Source organism: Cetorhinus maximus, chromosome 4 (genome assembly GCF_964194155.1).
Source record: "Cetorhinus maximus chromosome 4, sCetMax3.hap1.1, whole genome shotgun sequence".
Lineage (NCBI taxonomy): Eukaryota > Metazoa > Chordata > Chondrichthyes > Lamniformes > Cetorhinidae > Cetorhinus > Cetorhinus maximus.
In genome coordinates, this window is record NC_135882.1 from 120470649 (window position 1) to 120497342 (window position 26694).

General features: G+C 43.8%; 1 protein-coding gene across 5 annotated transcripts in view; it reads right to left on the reverse strand.

The window, feature by feature from the left end:
• The window catches only part of mmp16a (matrix metallopeptidase 16a (membrane-inserted)), a 280337-nt gene extending 253910 nt beyond the window's left edge, over window positions 1-26427 (reverse strand). Inside the window, exons 1-2 of one of the 5 annotated variants that reach the window (XM_078540701.1) lie at window positions 25952-26044; window positions 15878-15978 (exon numbers count right to left, since the gene is read on the reverse strand). In XM_078540701.1, coding sequence (XP_078396827.1) covers window positions 15878-15901 — 24 coding nt within the window. In that variant the 5' untranslated portion in view covers window positions 15902-15978; window positions 25952-26044. Of the gene's footprint in view, window positions 1-583; window positions 616-15877; window positions 15979-25951 lie in introns of those variants that run through there. The other 4 variants (XM_078540700.1, XM_078540705.1, XM_078540703.1 and 1 more) reach the window with 4 other exon arrangements.
• Between the last annotated feature and the right edge of the window lie 267 nt (window positions 26428-26694).

The window sequence follows — 26694 nt, forward strand, 5'->3', positions numbered from 1 at the left end:
CGAATCCACCTCAGCTGGAACAAGGATTGAACCCTGTGCTGTTGGCACCGATCTCATCCACACTGATACTCCAGACAACTGAGCCAAGCAACCTGGTCTGGACTACATGTGACTCCAGAGCCACAGCAATGTGGTTGACTCTTAAATGTCCTCTAAAATGACTTAGCAAGCCACTCAGTTCTCAAGGACAATTTGGGATGGGCAATAAATGCTGGCCTAGCCAGTGATGCCCCAATCCCGTAAAAAAAATCTGACTCCCTCAAACCAACCCCTGATCTTTCCCAGTTGCTGGGAGTCATCCACACAAATCCTCACCTCCTGCCTTCTAGCATTCACACCCAACAGCCTGCATAAGAAATACCTGTCAGTCTGCCTGGCTGCTGGACACAATTGGGGTTTAAAAAGTTTTAACGAGGTCCGACCATTAATTCAGCAGGACCTCCATGTTCCCAGGATTGAGCTCCCCTTCTCCCTTCCAACCTTCTCATAAATATCAGGGTCATTGATTCATTAGTGACCCTTGATGAACAACAGTACGATTGCGATCATTGCAGAGTTGCAGAGAACCAATTTAAAAGGGTACCTTTCAGTTGCAATAGTCTTTGTCGCCCTTTTCCACACCTTTGCTCAGGCAGACAAATTAAACTTCATTCCCACTGCCATTGATTTAATTCAGCTTCTGTGTTACATACACATTTTTGTCTGTCTAGAAGTAATGCATAGGAAAGGAAGTGAAGTTAAAAGGTTGAGGACCAAATAGAGAATAAAATGTTGAGAGTCTAATTTAGAGCAGTCAGATCCAATTGAATGTTGTTAAGCAAAATTCATGGTAGTTGGAAAGATGTGAATGGATTAGTCAAGCCTTGGGCTGCAGGATAAAATGTTGTGATGAGGGACACTGTTGGGAAGAAAAAACAGGGGAATATAAATGGATTTAAAGGTTTCAATCAGTCTCACTCCCCTTCAAAAAATGCTTAATTTCAAAACAGTGCTCAATAGCCTGGAGGATAATTTTTCATCCTTCTGTCTACAACAGTCAGGCACATGGTCTGTAGAGGATACTGAAAGCCTTCTGTGAAAACACACAAGTGAATTATACTCACACTTGTGAGTGGAAATGAAAACCATATTTCACTGGGAGACATTCAGTATTTCAAGTGGCTTTAAAAATTAACTATCTGTTGATATTTTAAGCACTGAAATCAGAGAAGATTATAACTTAATGATATTGACCAGAGGCGGTAATTTTGACTTTTGGCTTTGGTAAAAAATGCAGAATTTCAGCTCCTTTGAAACAATAGTCAGGAGACGGGTCCAACAGGTGGCCAGGCCAATATTGCCCCTTTTACACTTCATTGCCTGAGTATGGGAATGTAATTTCAATTTCCAGATCTAAATAACTACACAGACTATCTAAACTACAGGCACTATGAAAAATCCAAATCTATCAACAATTTATAAGTTTCAGTTGCTATGAGTGTAAGATTCTATAAGATTGTGATGTCTTAAAGTGTTTAATTTAAGGTAAAGTGGAGTGATGAAGGGGACCATGAGACCTGCTCCGGATTCTGCCCGACAACAGGCCTGGGTGGCTTGGCTGCTATTGGGAAAGAGGCGCCCAAGTCAAGAGACTTGCTAAGCAAGGTGTGAAGTTCGCACACCTAGGCCAGAATTTTTAGCTCATCGAGTGGGCGTGCGCCTCACCCGGCTGAGCATAAAATGATGTGTGATGACGTCAGGCAAACGTCTGACATCATCGCGCACTCACACGATATTTCAGTTGGCGGGCACGTGCCGGAATTGACAGCGTGCCCGCCAACAATTAAAAGGCCTATTAAAGGCCATTAAAGTTATTAGAAAGAAAATTTTTCACTGCCCATCCAACCTTAGGTTAGGCAGGGGAAAAGGCCAAGCGGCCTTTGGATTTTTTAGGAAACCTCATCCACAGGCAGGATGAGGTTTCCAACAGCAAATAAAAAATAAAATAAAAATTTTAACATTTCATTTATAACATTTCCCTGCTCATGTGACAGAGTCATATGAGGGGACATGTTTTATAACAATTTTTAAATCTTCATTTTAAATATTTTAAACTGTTCATCTCCCTGAGGCAGCTCTGTGCCTCAGGGAGCTTTTCCTGCGCGCGCCCACGCAACATTCATGCTCGCCCTCCTCCCCCTACCAAACAGGCAGTGCTGAGCGCTGCCGCTCACGTTTCGCGACTGACCCTGCCCGCCCCCACCGAGCCCGCCCGATGAAGGAAAAATCCTCACCCTGGAAACAAAGGCAAGGTCTGATAGTGAATAGACTTGCGGTCTCCATGCTTTTGAGGCAGATTAGAAAAGAGAGACAGGGAGGAAAAGCACTGCAGTTAGTGTGATCAGCAGAGAAAGAAGAAGCTGAGAATTCTCTGTGAGCTACCGAAACAGGATGCTTCGGGAGGGAAGAGGGTCTCTAGTCGAAGAGATGCAGCCCATGACCATCTAAGGAATCTGGAAGGGTTTTTCCTGGAGTCCGGCACACAAAAATAGCTGTTTTCAGCCAGAGTTCATACAGTTAAACAACTTAAAACGGCCACTATCCCAAACTGTCAAATTGGTGCTTCCATATTAGGAATTGGGTTTGTCCCGGTCTAGCACATTGTCCCATCCATTGGGGAGGCAGTGGTGTAGAGGTATTGTCGCTAAAGTAGTGGTCCAGCAGCCCAGAGTAATGCGGTGTGGGCTCGGGTTCAAATGCCACCACGGCAGATAGTTAAAATCTAGAATTAAAAGTCTAATGATGAGTATAAAACCATTGCTGATTGTAATAAAACTCATCTGGTTCATGAATGCCCTTTAGGGAAGGAAATATGCCACCCTTACCTGATCTGGCCTACATGTGACTCCAGACAGCAATGTGTCTTGCTTTCTTATAAGTAGATCTGCGTGAGGGACTTCAATATCCATCACCAAGAATGACTCGTAGCACCACTACTGACTGAACTGGTTGTGTCCTAAAGGACCTAGCTGCTAGGCTGGGTCTGTGACAGTGGTGGGGGAACCAACAAGAGGGACAAGCATGCTTAATCTCATCCTCATGACAGTATCAGTAGGAGTGACCACCGCACAGTCCTTGTGGAGATAAAGTCCCATCTTCACATTGCGGATACCCTCCATCATGCGAACAGATCTAGTAACTCAAGACTGGGCAACCATGAGATGCTGTGGGCCAAACAGCAGCAGCAGAATTGTACTCAATCACAATCTGTAACCTCATAGATGGGCATATCCCCCACTCCACCATTACCACCAAGGCAGGGGATCAACCCTAGTTCAATCAGGAGGGGCAGCACCAGGCATCCTAACAATGAGGTCTCAACCTGGTGAAGCGACAACTTGCGTGCCAAGCAGCAAGTGATTGACAGAGCTAAGCAATCCCACAACCAACAGGTCAGATCTAAGTCCTGCCACATCCAGCCATTAATGGTGGTAGACAATTAAACAACTCACTGGAGGAGGAGGCTCCATAAATATCCCATCTTCACATCAGTGCAAAAGATAAGGCATTTGCAACAATCTTCAGCCAGAAGTGCCAAGTGGATGATCCATCTCGGCCTCCTCCAACATCACAGATGCCAGTCTTCAGATAATTCGATTCACTTCATATGATATCAATAAATGGCTGAAGGTACTGCGAATGTTATGGGACCTGACAATATTCTGGCAATAGTACTGAAGACTTCTGCTCCAGAATTTGCTGCGCCACTAGCCAAGCTGCTCCAGTACAGCTAAAACACTGGCATCTACCCAGCTATGTGGAATATTGCCCAGGTGTGTCCTGTGCACAAAAAGCAGGACAAATCCAATCTGGCCAATTACCGCCCCATTAGTCTACTCTCAATCATCAGTAAAGTGATGGAAGGGGTCATCAACAGTGTTATCAAAAGGCATTTGCTTAGCAAAAACCTGTCCACTGACGCTCAGTTTGGGTTCCGCCAGGGTCACTCTGCTCCTGATCTCATTACAGCCTTGGTTCAAACATGCACAAAAGAACTGAACTCCCGAGGGTTTTTTCAGGAAGGCCCATGGTCGACCTTCCCGCCCTGTCTCTGCTTAAGTCCCTTAAATGGCCAATTAATGACCATTTAAGGGCCTTTTCCAGCCTTTGTTGCAATTTTCCCAGCTCCAGGTGCCGACATGCAGCGTGCACGACTGTTAGAATTTTGTGAGCTGCATGGAGATGGTGGAGGGGGTCTCCCATGTGCACTAATCTGTGCATGATTGAGGGTATGGACATGGGCAGAGGGGTGGTCATTGCCAACCACGCTCTGGCCCTTGCCACCAACCAACATGACTCCCCTCTCCCCACAACTCCCATCCTGCAAGATCCCCCCCACAACAGCACTTACCTTATTTCTGGGTCTCTCCATGATCCTGGGACTCCAGGGAGTGGTGTTCTGGCAGCAGCCATGGCATACTCTGTGGCATTACCAAGTGCAAGAGCTGCCAGCCTCTAATTGGCCAGTAGCTCTCGCCGGGCGGGAAGTCATCTTCAATCTGGATGAAGGCCAGTGGCTGACCACTTAACTGCCCGATGGGCCTTCCTCCTCAAAGGCAGTGTGGCTGGGTGTCTTGCCACTTTTTCAGGCAGGGAGCAAGATACCTGCCAAGAACGGAAGATTCCGCCCCTTGTGTCCATTTAATAGGAAGACTAGCTTTTTTTGTGCAAAAATCTATAATATCACAATTACATATTCATGACACAAGGGTTAACTTTTCTGTAGTTTAGAATATAAGCTGTCCATGAAATAGTATCTAGCCAATGTTGCTTTTAATTTGGTCATTACAGTAAAAGTTCTAAAATTTGAAATCTTGTTGTGCAATTCCTTTGGAATGGTCACTGGGAATCATTTGTTTTTAAAGCGATCTATCGCTATTGGGATCATAACAAAGTGCTATTTGAAGAAGTGACAGGGCTCACAACATAATTAAAATCCACATCAATGTCTGTATGAAAAATTATTGAACATTCTTTCCAAAGTTTGAAACATTTGAACAATCACGGAATAGATCTGTAGGGAACTGTGCAGAGCAGTTAACTGCACATTAGCCTTTTGCCTCGAATCAAGGTCCGAATGCAGTTCAGTAAGTGGGTCGACAGCTTAATTTGCCTAATAAAAACAAAAAGTGCTGGGAAAAACCCAGCAAGTCTGTCCACACATGTGGAGAGAGAAACAAGAGTTAACGTTTTGAATCCAATATGGCTTTTCTTTGGCACCCATTTACTCACTTGCCCGTTGGCTGCAAGAACACTATATAGCATGAGTGAAGCAGCCTCAACCCATTTCTTAGGCCTTCCACATAAAATTGCCCCTGATTTAACACATCAAGGTAAAATGCCCCCAAATTGTGATATGGTGGAAGCACATATCACAACAATGTACATTCCCAGCCCTCAATATTTCATCCAACAACTTAACGGATGGAAATTCAAGGCTCGGGGCAGCACATTTTCAATTTAACCCTTAAATTGTTAGGTTCACTGAGAGAGGAAGGATTGAAGGTGAAGGGAAATTGGAGCTGTTGCATTGGTGCAAGACAGATGCCCTTCTGAGGCTTGGGGTGAGGCACATATTGAGGTGGAGTAGAAGAAACCTTATTCTGCATCTAGCTGGGTTAAAGACAATCTTTTTTATTCATGCCTGGTATCTGAAATGGGAAGGTGCTCCATTTCAAAGTGCAAACATCCCACATGTTGGTGTGCATAAAATTCACTAAAGATAAGGCCTCGCACAGCAGCATCAATGATGGGCTGGATTTTGTGGTCAGCAACAATCCAACGGTCCTCGCCAGTGACCTTAAAGAAAGCTGCTCACAAGGATTTAGAGATCACTGTGGCCCAGACTTCACCTTTCCCAACTGCAGTTTAAATCTGTCACCAAGTCAAGCTTATCTCCAGGTATCCAGCTGCATAGATGTCAGCAGCCAATCACACAGAGGTATTGTCATAGGTAGCAAACCGGGATGTTAAAAGCACTGGATGCCTTTAGTTTTAATATAAAATTTCAGATAATTAAATAAATTATGATTGTATTAAAACTAAAATTTTATAAACAGACTTAAAAAATATATTGGCCTGAATCTTCCGACCAGTAGCAATGGGGTAGGTAGGTAGATGAGGTGAGTAGGTGGGTGAATGGGTGAGGTGGGTAACTGGGTGAGTGGGTAACTGGGCTGGGAGGGTAGTCAGGCGGTCAGGGAGATATCGGGTCAGATCAATGGGGGTTAGTCTGGTCTGGTCAGGGGATAGTCAGGTTGAGGAGGTAGCCAGGTAGTCAGTAGTAGTCAGGTAGAATTGGGGGACAGGGGCATAGACAGGTCAGGAGGGTAGTTGGGTCGGGTTGGGATGAGGCTAGGCAGGTGGTTGGAGGGTAGTGGGATCCGGTATCTGGTTGGACAGTCAGGTCCAGTCAGGGGGGTGTGGTCAGGTGTGGTCATGGGGGGAGGTGTAGTCATCATAATGGGGGAGGTGGGAGTTGTCGGGGGTAATCAGGTTGGGTCGGGGGCAATAGAAGGGTGGCCGGGTTAATAGTCGGGTCAGGTCGGGTTGGTAGTCAGGTCAGGTTGGGGTGGTAGTTGGGTGGTCTAGGGGTACTTGGGTGCAGTTGAGTAGTTGGGCTGTCGCATAAGGGGGTGGTAGTCAGGTTGTCAGGAAGTCGGTTCGGGACAGGGTGTTGTCAGATAGTGGTGGTCAATCACTTATTGAGGGATAAATATTGGCCAGGGCACCCGGGATAACTCCCTGTTCTTCTTCAAAATAGTGTCACAGGATCTTTTCCATCCACCTGAGGAAGCATTTGGGGCCTTGGTTAAACATCTCATCCAAAAGACAGCATCTCCGACATGATAGTGCTCACCAAGCACTGCACTGAAGTGTCAGCTTTGATTTTTGTACTCAAGCCCTGGAATGGGTCTTAACCCAGGAACCTTGGGACTCAGAGGCCAGAGTACTGACAACTGAGTCAGGGCTGACATTGAGAAAAGTGGAAGCTTTTGCTAATTCACTGATGCTGAGGGATTGCGCTTTAAGGGGACCTCAATGGTGCACCCTCTGGCAGTATGTAGAATTACTGACAGCAACTTCAGGATCTCCACATTTCTCAGCACTTCTGAAGTCATTGTCAGTTTCAGTGAAGTAATGATGACAAACACTTACAGTTCCTCCATTATTATCACCAATTCAGGCCAATACTGAAACCGAGTTTGAAAGGGCTATGCAATACAATTAAAGCAGCTTGGGCATGAGGCTAACAGCAAGAGCTATTCCGATGGTTATGTTTTCCAATTGTGTTCTCCAACAGCACAGTGGAGGCTGCTTCAGGCTGCGGCAGAAAATTAGGGGCTGCATGCACTTGATTTCCCTGAAATTTGCTCTTCACACATCATCATCCCATTCACCCTCTGACTAATTGTTTGATCTGTTAAAGATGCCAAACAATAGAGGTCCTGAAAGAGTTAAACTGAGTAACAAAGACCAAATATATGCCAAATCAACTGGGAACTTGTCTGTTTCCTTTGAACATGGCTTTTGGCACAAGTACAGTTACATTTACCTCTTCTTTTATTTTAAGCTTCAAGGGACTGTAATAATACTTATTCTTAAAATGGATAGAAAACAGTTTAACTTTCCATGACACTATTAAAGTGACATATCCATTGGAACACTAGAAAAGGGATTTTATAATAAACATTGCAATCCATGAACCATTTTACTCACAATGTTATACTGATAATTCCAGAAAACAGCCATGTTCAAATTGGAGCCACAACATCCAGTCTAAACAGATGAGATGGTTGAGAACCTGACACCAGTCTTTATGATGTCATGCTGGGGCTCTCTTCAATTACTCATTGGACCACTGGCGCAATTTGTTTCCCCCAACTCCCAACCCCGCTCCTCCCACCTCCACCGATCTCTTTAAATAATTCATCATTGTATACAGACCAAACTGAAGGCATCAGGCCAATGCCAAGGTCGTCTTGAATAATAAAAGACATGTCTTTCTCCAGCACAGAAATCCAGTTCAGATACTTAAGTGCAAAAGTGTGACTGCTGTTTAGTGATAGCATAAACTGTGTGTATCATCAGAAAGATTGTTAGCTTTCCATCCCCAGGGCCTGTTTCAGTTTATTCAATTATGCCAAGTTAACATTTTCATTATATGCAACTAAACACAAAAGTGATTTTTCTTTTCAAACTTTATCCTTCAAAAGGATGCTAGGGGAATAGACAGTGGAAAACTGGTAGTACATTTTCTGAATCCAGGCTAGTGGACAGGTGGTCATGTCTTAACAGTGTAACTGGACTTTTTTTTCCTAGTCCTGGCTGTGAACACTTAGGTTAATGTATATGTATGAAAAACGGTATGTAGTTTCCCTTTAAAAGCTGGCCTTCCTACCAGATAAACTAATTCTACTTCAGTGTCACAATGCAAACGCTCCTTAACGTTGTCATATAACGCAAAGTCACATGGAAAATACACTGACAACAATGTCACAGTTCACAACAGAAATGAAAAGAAAATATTTCCATTTATATAATGCCTTTTGTGTTGCTTAGGAACGGCATCTCTAAGCAAGCCTGCCCCACACATAAAGACTTTTGTATATAAAACACCTTTTCATGTCTCTCAGAAACATGCCATAGCGCTTCCCGTACAAGGAATTACTTTGAAGTTCAGTGGTTGCTGTTACATCCATAAAGCTAATAACTTCCTCAAGAAGTCCAGTTACATTGTTAAGACATGACCTTTTCCATCAAGCCATGATGAAAGTGTCTAATAACACCTTCTCTGTCCACATGGTCTTACAGAGTATCTGAACTGAACCCTTCAAGCAATTTTCTCACTTTTGTGCGAATTCTTTATTTCATTTTGAAATACTCATGGGAAATAGCAGAGCCTACAAAGTTTTGCTTTGGCTTTTATTCTGCCTCATCGACAATGCCTAGTGGCATGTGAATTACCTAATGGGCATCCCAGTAGCATTACAGCAAAGACACGCTGCATTGATACACATGGAGTCTCGTAAGAAGAAAGCAAGCTACAATGAAAACTACTGTGAACCTCCACAAATTTGATGGCACTTTGTTGGGTCAGCCCTATTGTGTAGTTCCATAGATTCAGCTCGTGGGCTGTGTGTTACTTATATTTGTTACATTTAGTGGCCTCAGTAAAAGAAAGAGCTTGTATATCAAAGCTCAGACAGCAAAATACACATTGGTAAAATAAATTATATTTCTATTATAGTATAACACAAGGTTAAAACTACATTTCTGGATTATCCAGTTTTCCGTTGTTCAGTTTACAAACTCTAAGGCTCTGAACTGTTACTGCGAAAAGAGTTTGTAGTTTCAGGCTAACAATTATACTGAACAGCATATTGCAAGGAATCTACAAATTAAAATTGCTGTACCTGGGCCAACTTGTCAAAGAGGAAGCAATTAGCTTTACTGATGGTCAAATGGATAAAGGCGCTATTTTGGGTGGCAGAGCAGAAGGTTCCAACTTCAGCTCTAAGTCTGCATTGAATTTGTGATCTTAGCCAGGATAACAGATAGCACAAAAATAGCCTTTTGGCACTTCAAATCTAAACTTTTCTTCCTGTGAGCCTTATTGTTCAACCCTACACTCCTGCTCACTCAAAATTCATTTTGAAAGTAGCTGTTTGTCAAAAAAAACATAGGTGGGTGGGCAGGCCCCCCTGGCTCGGTGGTGGGCAGACAGCTGACCCCCGCCGCCCAAACGGGCCCTGCCACCATTTTGAGTGGGCGGGCCTTAACGGCCTGCCTGACAGGAAGTGTGTGCAGGGCAGGGGGCGGGTGGGGGGGAATCCCCAGTTGTCAAAGTGCGCTCTTTCGCGCACTGCTCCCTGAGACTAAGTGCTGTCTCAGGGAGATTAGTGACAGTCTAAAAAACTTTAAAAATAGAAAAATAAAAATATGATTAACATGTCCCCCTCATGTAACAATGTCACACGAGATGGGACATGTTAATAAATATAACATTACATTTATTAAAGTTGTTAAAAAGGAACATGAAACCTCATCCTGCCAGTGGATGAGGTTTCATGTATTATCAGAAGCCCGCTGGGGCTCCTGGCCTGCCCGCCAGCCTTAAGGTTGGGCGGGCAGGGCGTTTAATTATCTTAATTACTCTGTCATTGGCCTCAATTGGCCATTGATAGGTCGGCGGGCAAATAGCTGATTTCGTTGTCCGCCTACCTTCCTGAAAATTTAAAGGGACCGGGATGACGTCGGGGGTTCCTCACGATGTGATCCCGCGTCATTTTCCCGTCGGCGAGTGGGCCCCGCTCCCAAATCGCCGACGGGAAAATTCTGGTCATAAAATTCAGTTGGCAGCTGCAACTTTGGTGCAAGTTTGGTGGAAGCCCCATCTAAATAACAATAACTTGCATTTATATAGTATCTTTAACATAGGCAGTAAAATATCCCAAGGCACTTCACAGAGCATTATCAAACAAAATTTGACACATAGCCACATCAGGAGGTGTTAGGCCAAATGACAAAATGCTTGGTCAAAGAGGTAGGTTTTAAGGAGTGCTTTAAAAGGAGAAAAAAGAAGTAGAGAGGTAGAGGGCTTAGAAGTGAATTAAAGAGATTACAGACTAGGCAGCTGAAATCATAGCCAGCAATGGTGGATTAATTAAAATTGTCAATGCTCAACAGGCCAGAACTGGAGGAGAGCAGAGATCTCGGATGGCTGGAGGAGATTACAGAGATAGGTAGAAGCAAAGGCATGGAGGGGTTTGAAAGCAAGAATTTAAAAACTGTGGCATTGCCAAACTGGAAACCAATGTAGATCAGCAAGCACAGGAGTGTTAGGAGAAGGTAATTTACACAAGTTAGAATATAGACAGCAGAGTTTTGGATGAGCACAAGTTTACGCAGGATGAAAGAAAGTAGGTCAACCAAGCTCAGGGTCAAATACAACACCCAGGTTTTTGATGGTTTGTTTCAGCCTCTGACAGTTGCTAGGGAGATGGATGGAGTCGATGGCTAGGAAACAGAGTTTGCAGTGCAAAAATATAGTTTCTTTATGTGCAATGTTGCAAGTGACTGTCCACTTAGGGCTATTTTTACTAGCTTCCTATTTTGTTTGAGATCAGTTCTAAAATATAGCTTCAGTTCTTTGAGTCATGTAATCAGCTCAGAGGCTACTCTTACCACAGTGGGCTATGCATGTCATTCAAGTCTGAATTTGGGAAGAAATTGGAAACACCCAAACTGACACAAGTTTGCCTTGCGCTCATTATTTTGAATTTGAATAAAATTATGGTGGGGAGGCAAAAGCATAGTGGTATTGTTGCTGGACTAGTGATCCAGAGCTCCAGGGTAATGCTGTGGGGGCGCGGGTTCGAATCCAGCCACAGCAGATGGTAGAATTTGAATCCAATAAAAAGCTGGAAGTAAAAAGTCTAATGAACCATGAAACCATTGTTGTAAAACCCCATCTGGTTCACTAATGTCCTTTAGGGAAGGAAATCTGCTGTCCTTACCTGGTCTGGCTTACATGTGACTGCAGACCCACAGCAATGTGGTTGACTCTTCAATGCCCCCTGAAATGGCGTAGCAAGCCACTCAGGTAACAAACTGCTACAAAGTCTCAATAAATGAATGAAACCGCTCGGACCACCCAGCATTAACCTAGGCACCAGAAATGACAACGGCAAACTCAGCCCTGTCAACCCCGCAAAGTCCTCCTTACTGACATCTGGTGCCAAAATTGGGAGAGCTGTCTCACAGACTAGTCAAGCAACAGCCTGATATAGTCATACTCACGGATTCATATCTTACAGATAATGCCCACCACTATCACCATCCCTGGGTATGTCCTGTCACACCGGAAGGACAGACCCAGCAGAGTGGCGGCACAGTGGTAGACAGTCGGGAGGGGGTTGCCCTGGGGGCCCTCAACATCGACTCCGGACCCCATGAAGTCTCGTGGCATCAGGTCAAACATGGGCAAGGAAACCTCTTGATGGTTACCACGTACCACCCTCCCTCAACTGATGAATCAGTGCTCCTCCATGTTGAACATCACCTGGAGGAAGCACTGAGGGTGGCAAGGGCGCAAAATATACTCTGGGTAGGGGACTTCAATGACCACCAAGAGTGACTTGGCAGCACCACTACTGATCGAGCTGCTAGACTGTGCCTACAGCAGGCGGTGAGGGAAAAACATACTTGACCTCATCCTCACCAACCTGCCTGCCACAGATGCATCTGTCCATGACAGTATCGGTAAAAGTGACCACTGCACAGTCCTTGTGGAGATGAAGTCCCGCCTTCACATTGAGGATACCCTCTATCATGATGTTTGCGGACACTGGAACCTCGCCCAGGGCTCACGCGCTTAACGGTCGAGGAAGAAGCTCGAGCACAGCTCGGGGAACCGGTTGCACCTTGCTAAATGGGATTGATTTGAAACAGATTTAACAACTCAAGACTGCCATTCATGAGGTGCTGCGGGCCATAAGCAGCAGCAGAGTTGCACACAAACACAATCTGTAACCTCATGGCCCAGCATATCCCCCACTCTACCATTACAAGCCAGGCGATCAACCCTGGTTCAATGAAGAGTGCAGGAGGGCATGCCAGGTGCAGCACCAGGCATACCTAAAAATGAGGTGTCAACCTGGCGAAGCTATAACACAAGACTACTTGCGTGCCAAACAGCATAAGCAGCAAGTGATAGACAGGGCTAAGCGATCCCACAACCAATGGATTAGATCTAAGCTCTGCAGTCCTGCCACATCCAGTCGTGAATGGTGGTGGACAGTTAAACAACTCACTAGAGGAGGAGGATCCACAAATATCCCCATTCTCAATGATGGAGGAGCCCAGCACATCAGTGCAAAAGATAAGGCTGAAGCATTTGCTTTAATCTTCAGCCAGAAGTGCCGAGTAGATGATCCATCTCAGCCTCCTCCAGAAGTCCCCAGCTTCACAGACGCCAGTCTTCTGCCAATTAGATTCACTTCACATGAAGGCAATGGATTGCGCAAAGACTATGGGCCTTGACAATATTCCGACAATAGTACTGAAAACTTGTGCTCCAGAACTTGCTGCGCCCCTAGCCAAGCTGTTCCGGTGCAGCTACAACACAGGCATCTACCCGGCTATGTGGAATATTGCCCAGGTATGTCCTGTACACAAAAAGCAGGACAAAACCAACCCGTCCAATTACCACCCCATCGGTCTACTCTAAATCATCAGTAAAATAATGGAAGGGGTCATCAACAGTGCTATCAAGTGGCACTTGCTTAGCAATAACCTGCTCACTGACACCCATTCAGAGTTCTGTCAGGGCCACTCAGCTCCTGACCTCAATACAGCCTAGGTTCAAATATGAACAAAAGAGCTGAACTCCTGAGGTGAGGTGAGAGTGACTGCCCTTGACATCGAGGCCGGATTTGATCAAGTGTGGCACCAAGGAGCCCAAGCAAAACTGGAGTCAATGGGAATCAGAGGCAAAATTCTCCACTGGTTGGAGTCACACCTAGCACAAAGGGAGGTGGTTGTCGTTGTTGGAGGTCAGTCATCACAGTTCCAGGATATCACTGCAGGAGTTCCTCAGGGCAGTGTCCCCAGCTCAACTATCTTCAGCTGCTTCATCAATGACCTTCCTTCCATCATAAGGTCAAAAGTGGGGGTGTTTGCTGATGATTGCACAATGTTCAGCACCATTCGCAACTCCTCAGATATTGAAGCAGTCTATGTCCAAATGCAGCAAGACCTGGACAATATCCAGGCTTGTGCTGACAAATGGCAAGTAACATTTGTGCCACACAAGTGCCAGGAAATGACCATCTCCAACAAGAGAGAATCTAACCATCATCCCTTTATGTTCAATGGCATTATTATCACTGAATCCCCCACTATCAACATCCTGGGGGTTACCATTGACCAGAAACTGAACTGGACTAGCCGCAAAAATACTGTGGCTACAAGAGCAGATCAGAGACTAGGAATCCTGCGATGAGTAACTCACCTCCTGACTCCCCAAAGCCTGTCCACCATCTACAAGGCATAAGTCTGGACTGTGATGGAATGTTCCCCACTTGCCTGGATGAGTGCAGCTCCCACAACACTCAAGAAGCTCAACACCATCCAGGACGAAGCAGCCTGCTTGATTGGCACCACATCCACAAACATTCACTCCCTCCACCACCGACGCACAGTAGCAGCAGTGTGTACCATCTACAAGATGCACTACAGGAATTCACCAAGTTTCCTTAGACAGCACCTTCCAAACCCATGACCACTACCATCTAGAAACACAAGTGCCAGCTAGATGGGAGCACCACCACCTGGAGGCTCCCCTCCAAGTCACTCACCATCCTGACTTGGAAATATATCACCGTTCCTTCACTGTCGCTGTCAAAATCCTGGAACTCCCATCCTAACAGCAGTGTGTGTGTACCTACTCCACACTGACTGCAGTGATTCAAGAAGGCAGCTCACCACCACCTTCTCAAGGGCAACTAGGGATGGGAAATACATGCTGGCCCAGCCAGTGATGCCCACATCCCGTGAATGAATAAAAAAAAATACAGCTCTACAAATAAATCTGTTGGCTTCTTAAGGGGGGGGGGGGGAGGGGGGGGGGGGAGTGGGGGGGGAGTATGGGTAAGCACACATCTTGGGGTAATGAGGCAAAATGTGCACAGGCACAGTATGCATCATCAAAGAACCACGATTATTGCTGGAAAATGTTTGTGGTGCCAAAGATAATTTAACTCCATATATTAGTAGTCCACTGCTGCATTGTGATTCTTCAGGTAGTGCTTTGACTTTAATGACCTTTCTTTCCAATACATGATCAAAATGACCTTATGTGTGAATGAGATGGGGTGTTAATATTACCAGGAACACTGTAATTCCCAAAGGAGATATGTCTTATAAGAGCATCTTGCAAAAGAACATTGACCCTTTAAGTGATATTTCACTGGCATGAATGATAGTTTTTAATTTCAGTTCTGTGGCTCACATCTGAAGCAATGCTTTATCTTGTTTGCCAGCAATTATTTAAACACTAATGGACATGCCTGTATATGCCTGCCAAATTGAGCACAGGTCGAACAACTGAAGGACAAGACCAAAGGTCTAGTCTGTCAATCATCCGTGCTATCCTCGGTTGGAAGGGACAGTGCACATACAGTCCATTACTGATACTTTAGTTTCAGTCTTTGGAATTCAATTCTATTATTTATTTAACCTGTTAACTGCATAATGATTCACTCCTATAAACCCCCCCACAAACTATGGTTGAGTCCAATATGACATCAGGACAGCTTGCATTTTATGACATCCCCAATCCAGCTGCACTATCCTCCTTCAGAAATTGAGCATGTGCTTCAGGCAATTATCACTACTTAAGTGAGGTGTGATTATATTACATTTAGGTTATAGAATATTAACATATCCTGGGGCTAGAATCCTGACTGGCTACAATTTGGCCACTTAAAATGAATTAATTTTCACGACAAGAAAGCAACAGACTGAAATGTGGCACCAACAGAAAGGCTAGTGGGCTCTCAAATGTTGAGTGAGCTGTCTGACCAAAGCTGTAGTTAATCCAGAGATAACTGACTGTGGTGACAATTGTCAAGGCATACTAAAGTCCTTAAAATAATGCTATGCATATTTTTAGTTGAATATTACTAAAGCTAATATGACTGCTGGTGTGTTAGATTTGGAATTTCTTCAGTACTGAGCTCCCAGGATTCATGAATTGCAACTCCTCCAACACATATAAGATTCTAATGCTGTGTGGGCTAAACAATGAAATTAGCTATTAACATTTTGTACTTACAACAGCCCCATAACTCTGCAGCATCAATACTCTGTAGTCTGTTATTGATTGTAGCAACCTGCCTATTATTCTGTCACAATCCAGCCCCAAGCTGTGACTACCTACACGTTTGGGTCGAAATAAACAAGGCAACTTATTTTCCACGTGAACATTGTAAAATCAGTTACAACGTCTTTAAACAATAAAATGCTTCATATTGGGTTTGATTTATCTCTGATAGGATCACAGGCCTCCTAGAAACCTTTTTTGGCTCTCTATTCTCTACTGATAATTCAATTTCATCCTTAATAACAGCATTTCCCTCTGAAAATCTATTTACTGGGTCCTCACCTCTCCATGGATCATGCGCCACTGCTATCACACAGGCCTCAACTGAAAAACTACCTGTGCCACTATAAAGCACTGAAACAGGAAAGTGTGGTTCAATTTAGCTTAAACTATGACTGCTCCAAATTAGGGATATCTTGTAGTTTGGCCTATTTCACAAATTCTTCGTAGTATTGATAATGCTAAACATGTAAAAAAATCATCTTGACTAAGATTTGTCTGAAAAGATAGCTTTGCACACTTCAAAAGTTTGAAGGCCTCTTGGTCTGTAAAGCAAAATTAGTGAATAATCAGGATGAAAGGATCTTCATGGTAACAATGAGCCTCTACTGTAATTGTATCTGACTACTTGGCTCTCAATGCCTATGAAACTAACACTTGCGGCATTAGTTTCATGTGACACTTCCACAAACACCAAGCAGAAATGACTGAAATTCAGATAATATAATATGTTTATAAAAAGAACAGAAATACTCAATTAAAGAGACTCCTTTCAATGACTCTAAAAATGAAAGATGATAACCGTGGATACTAGGTAGCGCAATAGGTTTTTTGACTCATGGGATCTGGTTTGAGTCTAGCTCAAACTGTTAAAATTGAAACCTCCCTAGTCTGATGGCTCTATTACTCTTATGTGCATATTTTAGCAGTGCCAGCCTAGTTGGGAATCCATACCATCTAATGAGGATGGCTGTTGTGTCAAAAAGTAAAATTCACACAAACGCAATAGCGGAAAAGAATGAAAATGTTAAAGTATATTGCTGAGGCTGAGTCTGGGTACTTTACTATACCATATGATACTATTGCATATGTACCTGACCTGAGAATGTCTAATGCTGATACTGGGCACAACATTTTACAGCAGTGGTGAGGGGTCAGGGGAGGTGGGGTGGGTGCATGGAGTGGATGCAGAGTGGGGTGCAAAATCCATTCCTCAGCACTAACATTCTGCACCATCTAAGGAACACAAATTAACTAACAATTCATACAAATATTCAAAACCAAATGGCACTAAAATGATCTTTAGAATTCATTGCACTAAAATATATCCAATCCCATTTCTCACTTGCAGAAGCAATAACTTGAACAACTCCCATTATGGTGCCTGTTTTTCACTCAAAGCAATTGAAACTGAGAGTGAATTTCCATTGAAAATAATTGAAATCTTTCAGTAGTATGAGCGTGAAAGAGTTATCTCCGCCATCTCTAAATATAACAATCAAGGAAGAAAAATTGCTCCAGCCTCTGAACAGCAACACCATAAAGCATTTACTTAAGCGCTTACAATTTCATGACACATAGACTAGGGCCGTCCTTCTCTCCAGGTTACTATAGGTTTATGAATAGCTGCTCATAATAAGCTCTTTTGCTAGAAAATATACCTTTTGATGTGTTACATTTGGTATGAAGCATGCTCCCCTTCCTTTGACGAATAATGCAAGAACACAGCCGGATGGATTTCTAGATTGACTATCAGTCACTTCAGTGATCCCAAGAGTGATATTCAATGACAATTTCCCACTTTCTACTTTATGCTTATTTCACCCAAGTCCATTTTCGGTCAGTTAAGTTTGACATTTAAACCTGAAGGTATGACATAACTTTAAATGTTTTAACAGTCAGTCCAGTAAAATACAAAACATCTTATCATAACTGAAATATGCACCCAATTTATAATTATAGGAATTGTACAAGAATTGCAAGGAGGCAATCTGTATATTACATCATATACCATATTAATTTTAATGAGATTATAAATCACTGAAGAAAATAAAGTAAACAAAAAGGTTTTACAATGCTTGATGTTTCTGGTGTCAGAAACACTGATATTTGAATTAATGCATGTGACACTTTACAGAGCTTGAAGAAAACAACATATGGCAATATTTTCAGTGCCATCATCCTGATTAATACAGTTTAATTTGAATATGTCTCCATGCGCACTTAGCAAAATACAACTAATGATGTTCCTGCAGAAAGACAAAAGCAGCGCCGATAAAGAAGCCTCCATAATTCCATATTAGTAATGAATAGAGTGCTGAATAAGCAGTATGCTTTCCAGTTTTATATTCTATGTAGTTAAAAGTAATCAATGGAATATTTTCATCAAGTAAGACATCTTTATCTGCAAACTTTCTTGTACAAAAACACGCAATCTTTAGTTGTATTAACAATGGGAAAAACCTTTATAATTACTGATAAAAATGTTCTGATCACCTAGTTTATGTCATTATTAGAGATCAGATGTTTGTACTACTCTACTGGTCAAAAGATACACCTCTGCTTAATCATGCACAGGCCATGCTAATGTTCCACAGCCTGGCCTCCAATCATCTTGGAACCCCCTTGGAATAGACTAAAGCCATGCTCTGCCAACATCGTACTATAGCCAGTATGCAATGATCACTTCACGTTTAAAAAAAAATCACGCACAGGCACCTTCCACTCATCAAAATTAAGTTTTGGACCTGGAATGTCAGGACCCTCATGGACAATCCCACCAGTGGCAGGCCTAACCACTGAATTGCCATCATAGCTCAGGAACTCAGATGCCTCAACGTCGACATTACCGTCTTAAGTGAGAAACAACGTGGAGGAGAAGGTCAGCTGAAGGATCAAGGCAGCGGATACACCTTTTTTTTTATGGAAGGGCCTGCCAGTAGAGGTACTACACCACCATAGGGTGGACTTTGCCATTAAAAATGAACTTGCCAGGAGCCTCATTGACTCCCCCTGTGACTGGACTGCCCGGCTCCTTCTAAAAAGGAATCAACATGCCACTGTCATTAGCGCATACACTCCTACACTTGAGGCAACAGATGAGGACAAGCAAGGATTCTACACTGGCCTTGAGCAATCCCTAGCCTAAATCCCAATAAGCGATAAACTGATCCTCCTCAGAGATTTCAATGCCAGGGTCGGAACCATTGCAAATCTCTGGAAGGGTGTGATTGGCAAGGACGGAGTAGGGAAAACAAAATCCAATGGAGCCCGACGAAATGTCTCGAACATGACATTGCCATAACCAACACCCTGTTTTCCTAGCAAGGCAAGCACAAGACCTCATGGCAACACCTACAGTCCAAACACTGGCACCTGCTCAACTATGTCATCGTTCAAGCAAGGGTCTGCAGAGATGTCCACATCACCCATGCCATGACAGGTACAGACGACTGTTGGATTAATCACCATCCTATCTGATCTACCATCTCCATCAGCCTGGTCCAGAAATAATAGCGGCAACAGAAGAAATGCTGCAAGAAATTTAACATCAAAGACCTCAAAGGTTCTACCAAGGCAGCCCTTTTTTAGCCAGTGCCTCACTTCCAACCTCTCAACCTCCAGCCATCAGGAGTTACAGTGTGCTCATAGTGCCTGGTTGACCCTAAAGTCCACCATAACGTGCACCTATGAAGAGGTCCTTGGTCTGTCTATGTTGAAGCATCGTGACTGGTTTGACGGAAATGACCAAGAGATAAAAGACCTAATCGAGCGTACTCACTAAACTTTTGCACACTGGAAACTTCACCATACCTCAAAAAAAAAGCAGTCCTACATGTGGCTGAAGGCAGCAGAACAGCACAAAACACATGACATAAAGACCAAATGGTGGGGAGAAATAGCGCGGGAGATCCAACAACTCAGACACAAACAACATGCACGGTTTCTTCAGCGCTGTCAAGACAATCCAAGGCCCAAGCATCAAGGGCCCACCCGCTAACGGCCAAACATGGAGGGGAGCTCATCAAGGGCAGGGAGGCAGTATATGCTCTATGGACAGAACATTTTGAAGAATTCCTCAGCTGAGAATCTGTCTTCAATTTGAATGCCTTAACTCCTTTCCTCAACTCCCTCCGACTCAGCCTCAACACCACCCAGTCTGGACCGAAGTCAAAAAACCATTTGACAGCTGAAAAGTAACATCACTGAAGTAGATGGGGTCCCTTCTGATATTCTGAGACATGGCAGAGATACACACTTGACACCGCTGCACAACCTCATATCTCTCATCTAGGAAAAGGGATGCTGGGGGATCTCATGGAGACCATGATTGTGACCATATTCAAGAAGGGAGACAGGTCTGATTACTGTTACCTGCAAAGTCACGAGTTTTGACCTCACAAAAGCATTTGACTCTGTCAAACCTGAAGGTTTACAGAGCATCCTCTTCAAATTTTGTCATCATAATTGTCAAATTTGCCCTCGTAAATTTGTCACCATCCCCCATCTATTCCATGATGATTTGCAAGCAGTGATCCTCACCAATGGAAGCACCACAAACCCTACCTCAACGAAGATTGGGGTCAAACAAGGATGTGTCATTGCACCAGCCCTCTTCGCCATCTTCCTCACTGTAATACTGTGCCTCACCCACAGCAAACTACCCACAGGAACGGAGATAATTTACAAAACAGATAAGAAACTGTTCAATCAAAACTAAAGTCACTCCAACCTCAGTCGTTGAGCTCCATTACACTTGTGTGTGCGCTCACTTAGAAACTGAGCTCCAGGTCAATGTCAACTCCTTCTCTGAAGCATTTGAGAAATTCGGCTTTTCATTAAACACCTCGGTTAAGATCAACAGTAAGATCCTGGAAAACGTGGATCATTTTCCATATCTTGGGAACCTCCTCTCCATGAGGGCAGACATAGACGACAAAATTCATCACTGACTCCGAAGTGCCAGCTCTGCCTTTGGCTGACTGATGGAAAGAGTATTTGAGGACAAGGATCTCAAACCTGAGACTAAGGTCACTGAGTAACAGTGATCCTCCATGCTCCTATATGCTTCAGAGACTTGGACAACCCACAGCAGGCACCTCAAAGTACTGGCAAAGTACCACAAGCAGTGCCTTTGCAACATTCTCCAAATCTGGTGGCAAGAAGGGCGGTTCAACAGCAACGTCCTCTCCCAAGCCAACATGCTCAGCACTGAGGCGCTAATCACTCAAAACCAGCCCTGCTGGGCAGAAAATGTCATTCGTATACCTGACACCAGACTCCTGAAGCAACTGCTCTACTCGGAACTCAGTTGTGGCAGGAGACTCCCAGCAGGACAGCAGAAACGCTTTAGGGATGTCCTCAAAGCATTCTTGTAGAGGTCAAACATTCCTGCCGACTCATGGGAGACCCTGGCTTGTGATCGACCAAAATGGAGAAGGTTCATTCGGGGAGGCACCAAACACATCGAAAGACGTGGTTGGGAATGTGCAGAGATGAAGTCAAGGTGTCAGAGAGAATGCACAAACCTTCTAGCAGCCCATCTAACCAACCCTTGGGGTACCACCTGCCCTGCATGTGATAGTTTGCGGATCACACATTGGACTTATCAGCCATCTCAGAACCCATCGAATTGGAGCGCAAGCAAATCATCCTTAATCACAAAGCACTGTCTAAGAAAAAGACTAATCAAAAGTTTCATTTTTGGTCATGTAGAGGTGAAAATATAAGTGCCACTCACTGACGAACCTGCAATTATCTAATGATTGTTATTTACATGGTAACCATCAGACCTTCTGTGCCAGACACAAAATCACTGAATTATTGAATGTTCCCCTATAGCTCTGTCAGCACATACATTGTGTGATATGGTAATCTACGATTATAGGCCAGTAAAGCCGAGGTAGCTGATTTTGGGGTTTTTGCTACTGATCACTGTCCAGAGACTCGCCCCTGCTCCTTTAAGATGGTGCACATATTTGGGTGCCAGGTGTGATGTGTTTCTAGCAACCTGCAGCTAAACAGCTCACCAACACTCCCATCCAGAGCACCTGCATAAAGAACGGGCTTTTAAATACCAGAAGAGAGGAGAAGAAAATTAGTAAAATAACAACTGAGAGCAGGATGGAAATCAAGAACAATCTAAAGCCAGTTTATACATTCACAGTATTGTTGTCATAGAATCACCAAGTTATTAGGGCACTGAAGTAGGCCATTCGGCCCATCGACCTGTTTTATCACAGGTTCATGAATTTGTAGTAACAACAGCTTGGTGGTTGTTGTGGAATGTGGTATGCTACAGCATCAAGGAAAGCACTATGAGAAAATGGAATGCATATTCAAACTTTCTATTCCCCTGAATTTCTGATGTCACTGTAAGTTAAGGGCCCAGCATTGCTTTGTACAAAGTAAAAAGGAAAATCAAAAGGTGACACAAATGTAGGCCATTCTACTCTGCCTTTGACATTGACAGATGCCTGGGTGCAAGTTGCCAGCACAACAAAACAGCATTAATGCCACGTTGCAATAGGGTTTCCAGTCCTCCCAGAATAACCAAGACTTTCCTGAAGCCAAGGCTGCCTCTTCCAACCTCTGTCTCCAGCAGCCCAGGAGATCAGCAATTTAAATTTTCTATCCAGTGTGTCTATCTTCATCCCCCAACCCTCGCTCAATGATATCACAGCTGTTGCTAAAGCCTCTGGCTCAGTGACATCACCCAACCATCACTACAGACAGCCAGGATCACATGGAGTGCAATGGAACGGGGACTGGACAGTCAGGAATAGGGAGCTCAGGATTGGCAAATGTTTATTTGGGGAATCTCTGAACTTGGGAGCTCTAAAGTTGCGGAGGGGCCTGAAAATAAGCGGTCTCTGAAATCGGTTGCAAGTGGGTGGCATGTGATTGGGAGGGAGAGAGGAGGTTGGGAGATCAAGGGAAGACTGAGGAATGGGGATCGGAAAGAAAGATGAAGATTAGGAATTGAAACTGGGAGAAAGATGGAGACATGGAAATGGGGATTTGGGGAAGGGGGACTGGGGAATGTGTACTTGAGGCAGAGAGAGAGAGGGAGAGAGAGATCCTGAGATTTAGGATCTTGGGAGAGAGGTGGGAACTGGGAATGGGGACTCAAATGGAGAGATGGAAAATTTGGGATGGGAGATCATGGGAGATAAGGGGATTGGGGGTCAGGGGATTGGGGGCCTAAGGAAAAATGGATTGTGGGTGTGCGTGGGACCAGCATTTTCCACAAAGTAAGTGAAACCCAGAGGGCATACTGGGGTTAAGTAGAAGAAGATTATTTTCATTGGGGGAAAATAGGAAGTAGGAAATGGAAGCAAGGATTCTCAATGGAAGCAACAAGAGTGAAAAGAAAAGGACATTTTTTGATGAGGGCTATTAGCTGTTCAATACTTCCCTAACATGTGGTTATTGAGGTTAAGACAAGCACTTCATGTCAAAAGGAATAGGATCTTTTATATAATATATTTAGACATATATAATATAAATATTTGAAAAGGAAGGATATAAAGAGATCTGCTTCCCTACCCACAATCTCCCATTTTCCCTGCTCCCACTCTCCCCCTTCCCTGCCCATGATTTCCCCTCTTCCCTTTATTCAATCCGCTCATTTCTCTATCCTCAGTTTCTTTACTTCCCTGCACTCAGTTTTCACCTGCTCATGGGTGGCATCCTGGTTCTTGAAACTTCTCGCACAGCAGCTGTGGGCACAAACCCATGAACAAATCATGCACTTACAGGGGTCCAACTTTATAATTTTTCCAGAAGTTGTGATCAGGTGTCATGACATCAAATATCATATGATCAGATGTCAAGCCACCAGGCATTAAATGGTCAGATGTCATGTGGTCAGAATGTCACATGATCAAACTTCCAGATTGCCTCCAAGCTGAGTTGTCAACCTCAGCGACATAGTGCCAGTACTAGTTGATCGCATACAAGGTAGGCACTCCCTTTTGAATGGCCTCTGATACAGAGTTTTACACCATATATGATGAAAAAGCAAATAACCCACCAATTGATTGTTAACAGTCCACAAACTATGTCATTAAAGAATTTTCCAGTAAACATAAGTCATTTTAATAAATTATAGAAACTGTACTGAAAACATGCTGAACCCCTTGCTTAACAGAGCTGAAGTGCCCCGAGGCCTTCACTTTTGTTTGTCCTCCCTCCGCCCTCAGTCACACAGTCAGAAAAGGAGTGGTTCCTGAAAGACAAGGCCATTCCAGCTCCCGCTCCAGTAATGTTGTGATGATAGCAGCATGGTTTATTCGCTCTGAAATGCCCGTCTACTTGCTGCCTTGGAATACCTACAATTATCATGCTGTGACCCCCAGAAAAGTAATTATGGCAGAGAATTATTGACGGTGATTATAGTGAGAGGAAAATTGTGCTATATATACATATATTTACTACACCCAGCAATCTCAATTTTGCTTCACGTGACCATTGATAAACCACTAAAACTGCATCAATTCCAAAATGTGTGATGGCAAATTAAGGCATCTCAGTGTTATTTCAAAACGACGCAATCATTATACTTCTCCAAATTCAGCTCTTGACATTAATATTTGATAACTCAAAACTTATTGGTCTATCAATATATTTGACAGGAGATTCTTAAGTAGGCTCTCTAAACTTTTTTGGTCTGATTTATCGTCCATTAACACTGCACCGTCAAACAAGCCAAATACAAAGCAGTTAGCAATGCTGAGGAAGCCCTGCTGATACTCCGAGCTGCCCTGAAAAGTCACACTGGGGTTGCTGGCTACTTTTTAGGAAGCGAAATGTTCGAGCTGGCGTTCGTTTGGCAAGGCGGCTGCAGTTGGCCGGCCAATGCCCGCACTCAGCGCTGCTTCACACCCGAGACACCTTGACACGGGAGGATGAATGCAACTTCCAGCCTTTTGGTCTGAATGTCGGATCGAGGGCGAGAAATAAGAGACGCGTTAAAAAAAAAGCGAACTGATAATGAAGGGCGGAATCTCCTGAAGGATATATCTGTATTCAACCATCAAATCCCAGGGCGGTCGGTGGAACCAGAAATGCGCTCCAAGAAAGGGGCTGAACTCCAAGTGACCCGTCACTTGGCCATTTATCAAAGTTTGGATGTTTAAAAAAATGAATGTAACGTGTACATGGTATAAGGATTGAGAGGGACCGGCAAGCGACACCAGGAGAGGTCGTTGTGATTTGGCTCACCAACTGAGCCGGGAACATAGGGCTTGGATAGAGAGCCAATAAAGTTTGCGGACTTATATCATCATCGTTACGTATGTGCTGATTGCAACTGGTCTCTTTCTGATGTCTACAAGCAACCTTTAGAAATATAAGAAAGGCACACCAACTAATAATGATTTGCTTGGGATACAGCCGTTTGTTTCCACAGGGGAACCTCCGACTGGAGGAATGTCAGAATCCCAGAGGAAGAGTCACAGGAGCCGGGCTATGATGGGGCTTGAGGAGCGGGAAAGTGAGATTGTGACACAGTGATGGCTCAAAGATGCTACTCTGCCTTGAGTAGAAAGTATCCAGTCCCCAAACACCTTTATTCTCATTGGCTGGGTAATGAATAATAAATCATCAACTAAAACATTGGCTCCACAAAACTGCTCGAGAAAGCGGCATTCACCAAGTCAGGGGATAAAGGTCCTTTGGTTTGGAAAAATCCCTCCGGACAAGTCCTTTCGCACCGCACTAAGACTGCACTGTCGCCTTCGTTTTTATATTCCGAAGAATTATAATAAACTGAACATCGCTGTACTCAGATGAATACTGTTCTAAGATATGAGATCATCTTCGTTTAGCATTTAAAGGAATAAAAATATTAAAACATATTTTCCAAGCAAGTATAAACGATTTATATACTGGAAAAAAACATGTTTGGTTGTTACTTTAGTCATTTATGGTGATCCCAGTGTGTATATAGTACTGTATCGGAGCGTCAGCGAATTCAAAGGCAATACTCGAATCAGTACAGAAAAAGAAGTCTTGCAAACTTACCTCCACGCTGAAAGGCTGCTCCTCTCCGCAAACGGAACAAATAATCCAAAGCAAGGTTTGCAAATAAAACGCACCAGAATATACAAATGCAAGTTGTCTTCCTTTGTACAATGTGGCTAAAGGTTTTGTAAACCCGTTTGCCATCTTTCAGAGAAGGAGCCGCTCATTTGTAAGGGAGCTGTCTGTGGCTGGAGACAGAACCAGACTGTATCAAAGGGAGACAGAGAGCGGGAGTGCTCTGTGCTGCGGATCGCTCCTGAGCAATTTCACTGGCTCCAACCACTGAACTCGAGTGTAACAGTACAGGGAACCTCCAGCGAGTCTGCGCACTGACGATCAAGCTACCCTCCACAAACTGGCACAGTCCTCTCTCAGTACTGTACTGTATCAAGGCGAAAACCCAGAGAGCTGGAGGCTGATACAGGCACTCTTCGTTCATTATGCAGACGTTGTATTTATCTGTCTCTTGGCAGGAAAGATAGACAAAGTGTAATTAGTTTAAACGAAATGCTTCTCCCCTGTGCTCTGGCGGTTAAAGAATGTTTTACCTTATGTTAGAAAAGCAAATGCAATCCTGTTATTATATGCTGATATTATTGCGATATCAGTGGCCACTTAGAAGAGAACATTTAAAAATACAGCCCTTGTATCACTCACTGTGATTAAAGTACACTAACATTTCTCGCTGAGAGCAAAAGTTTTCCTTTGCCATTGCCCCTAACCCACCATAGAAACAAAGAAGG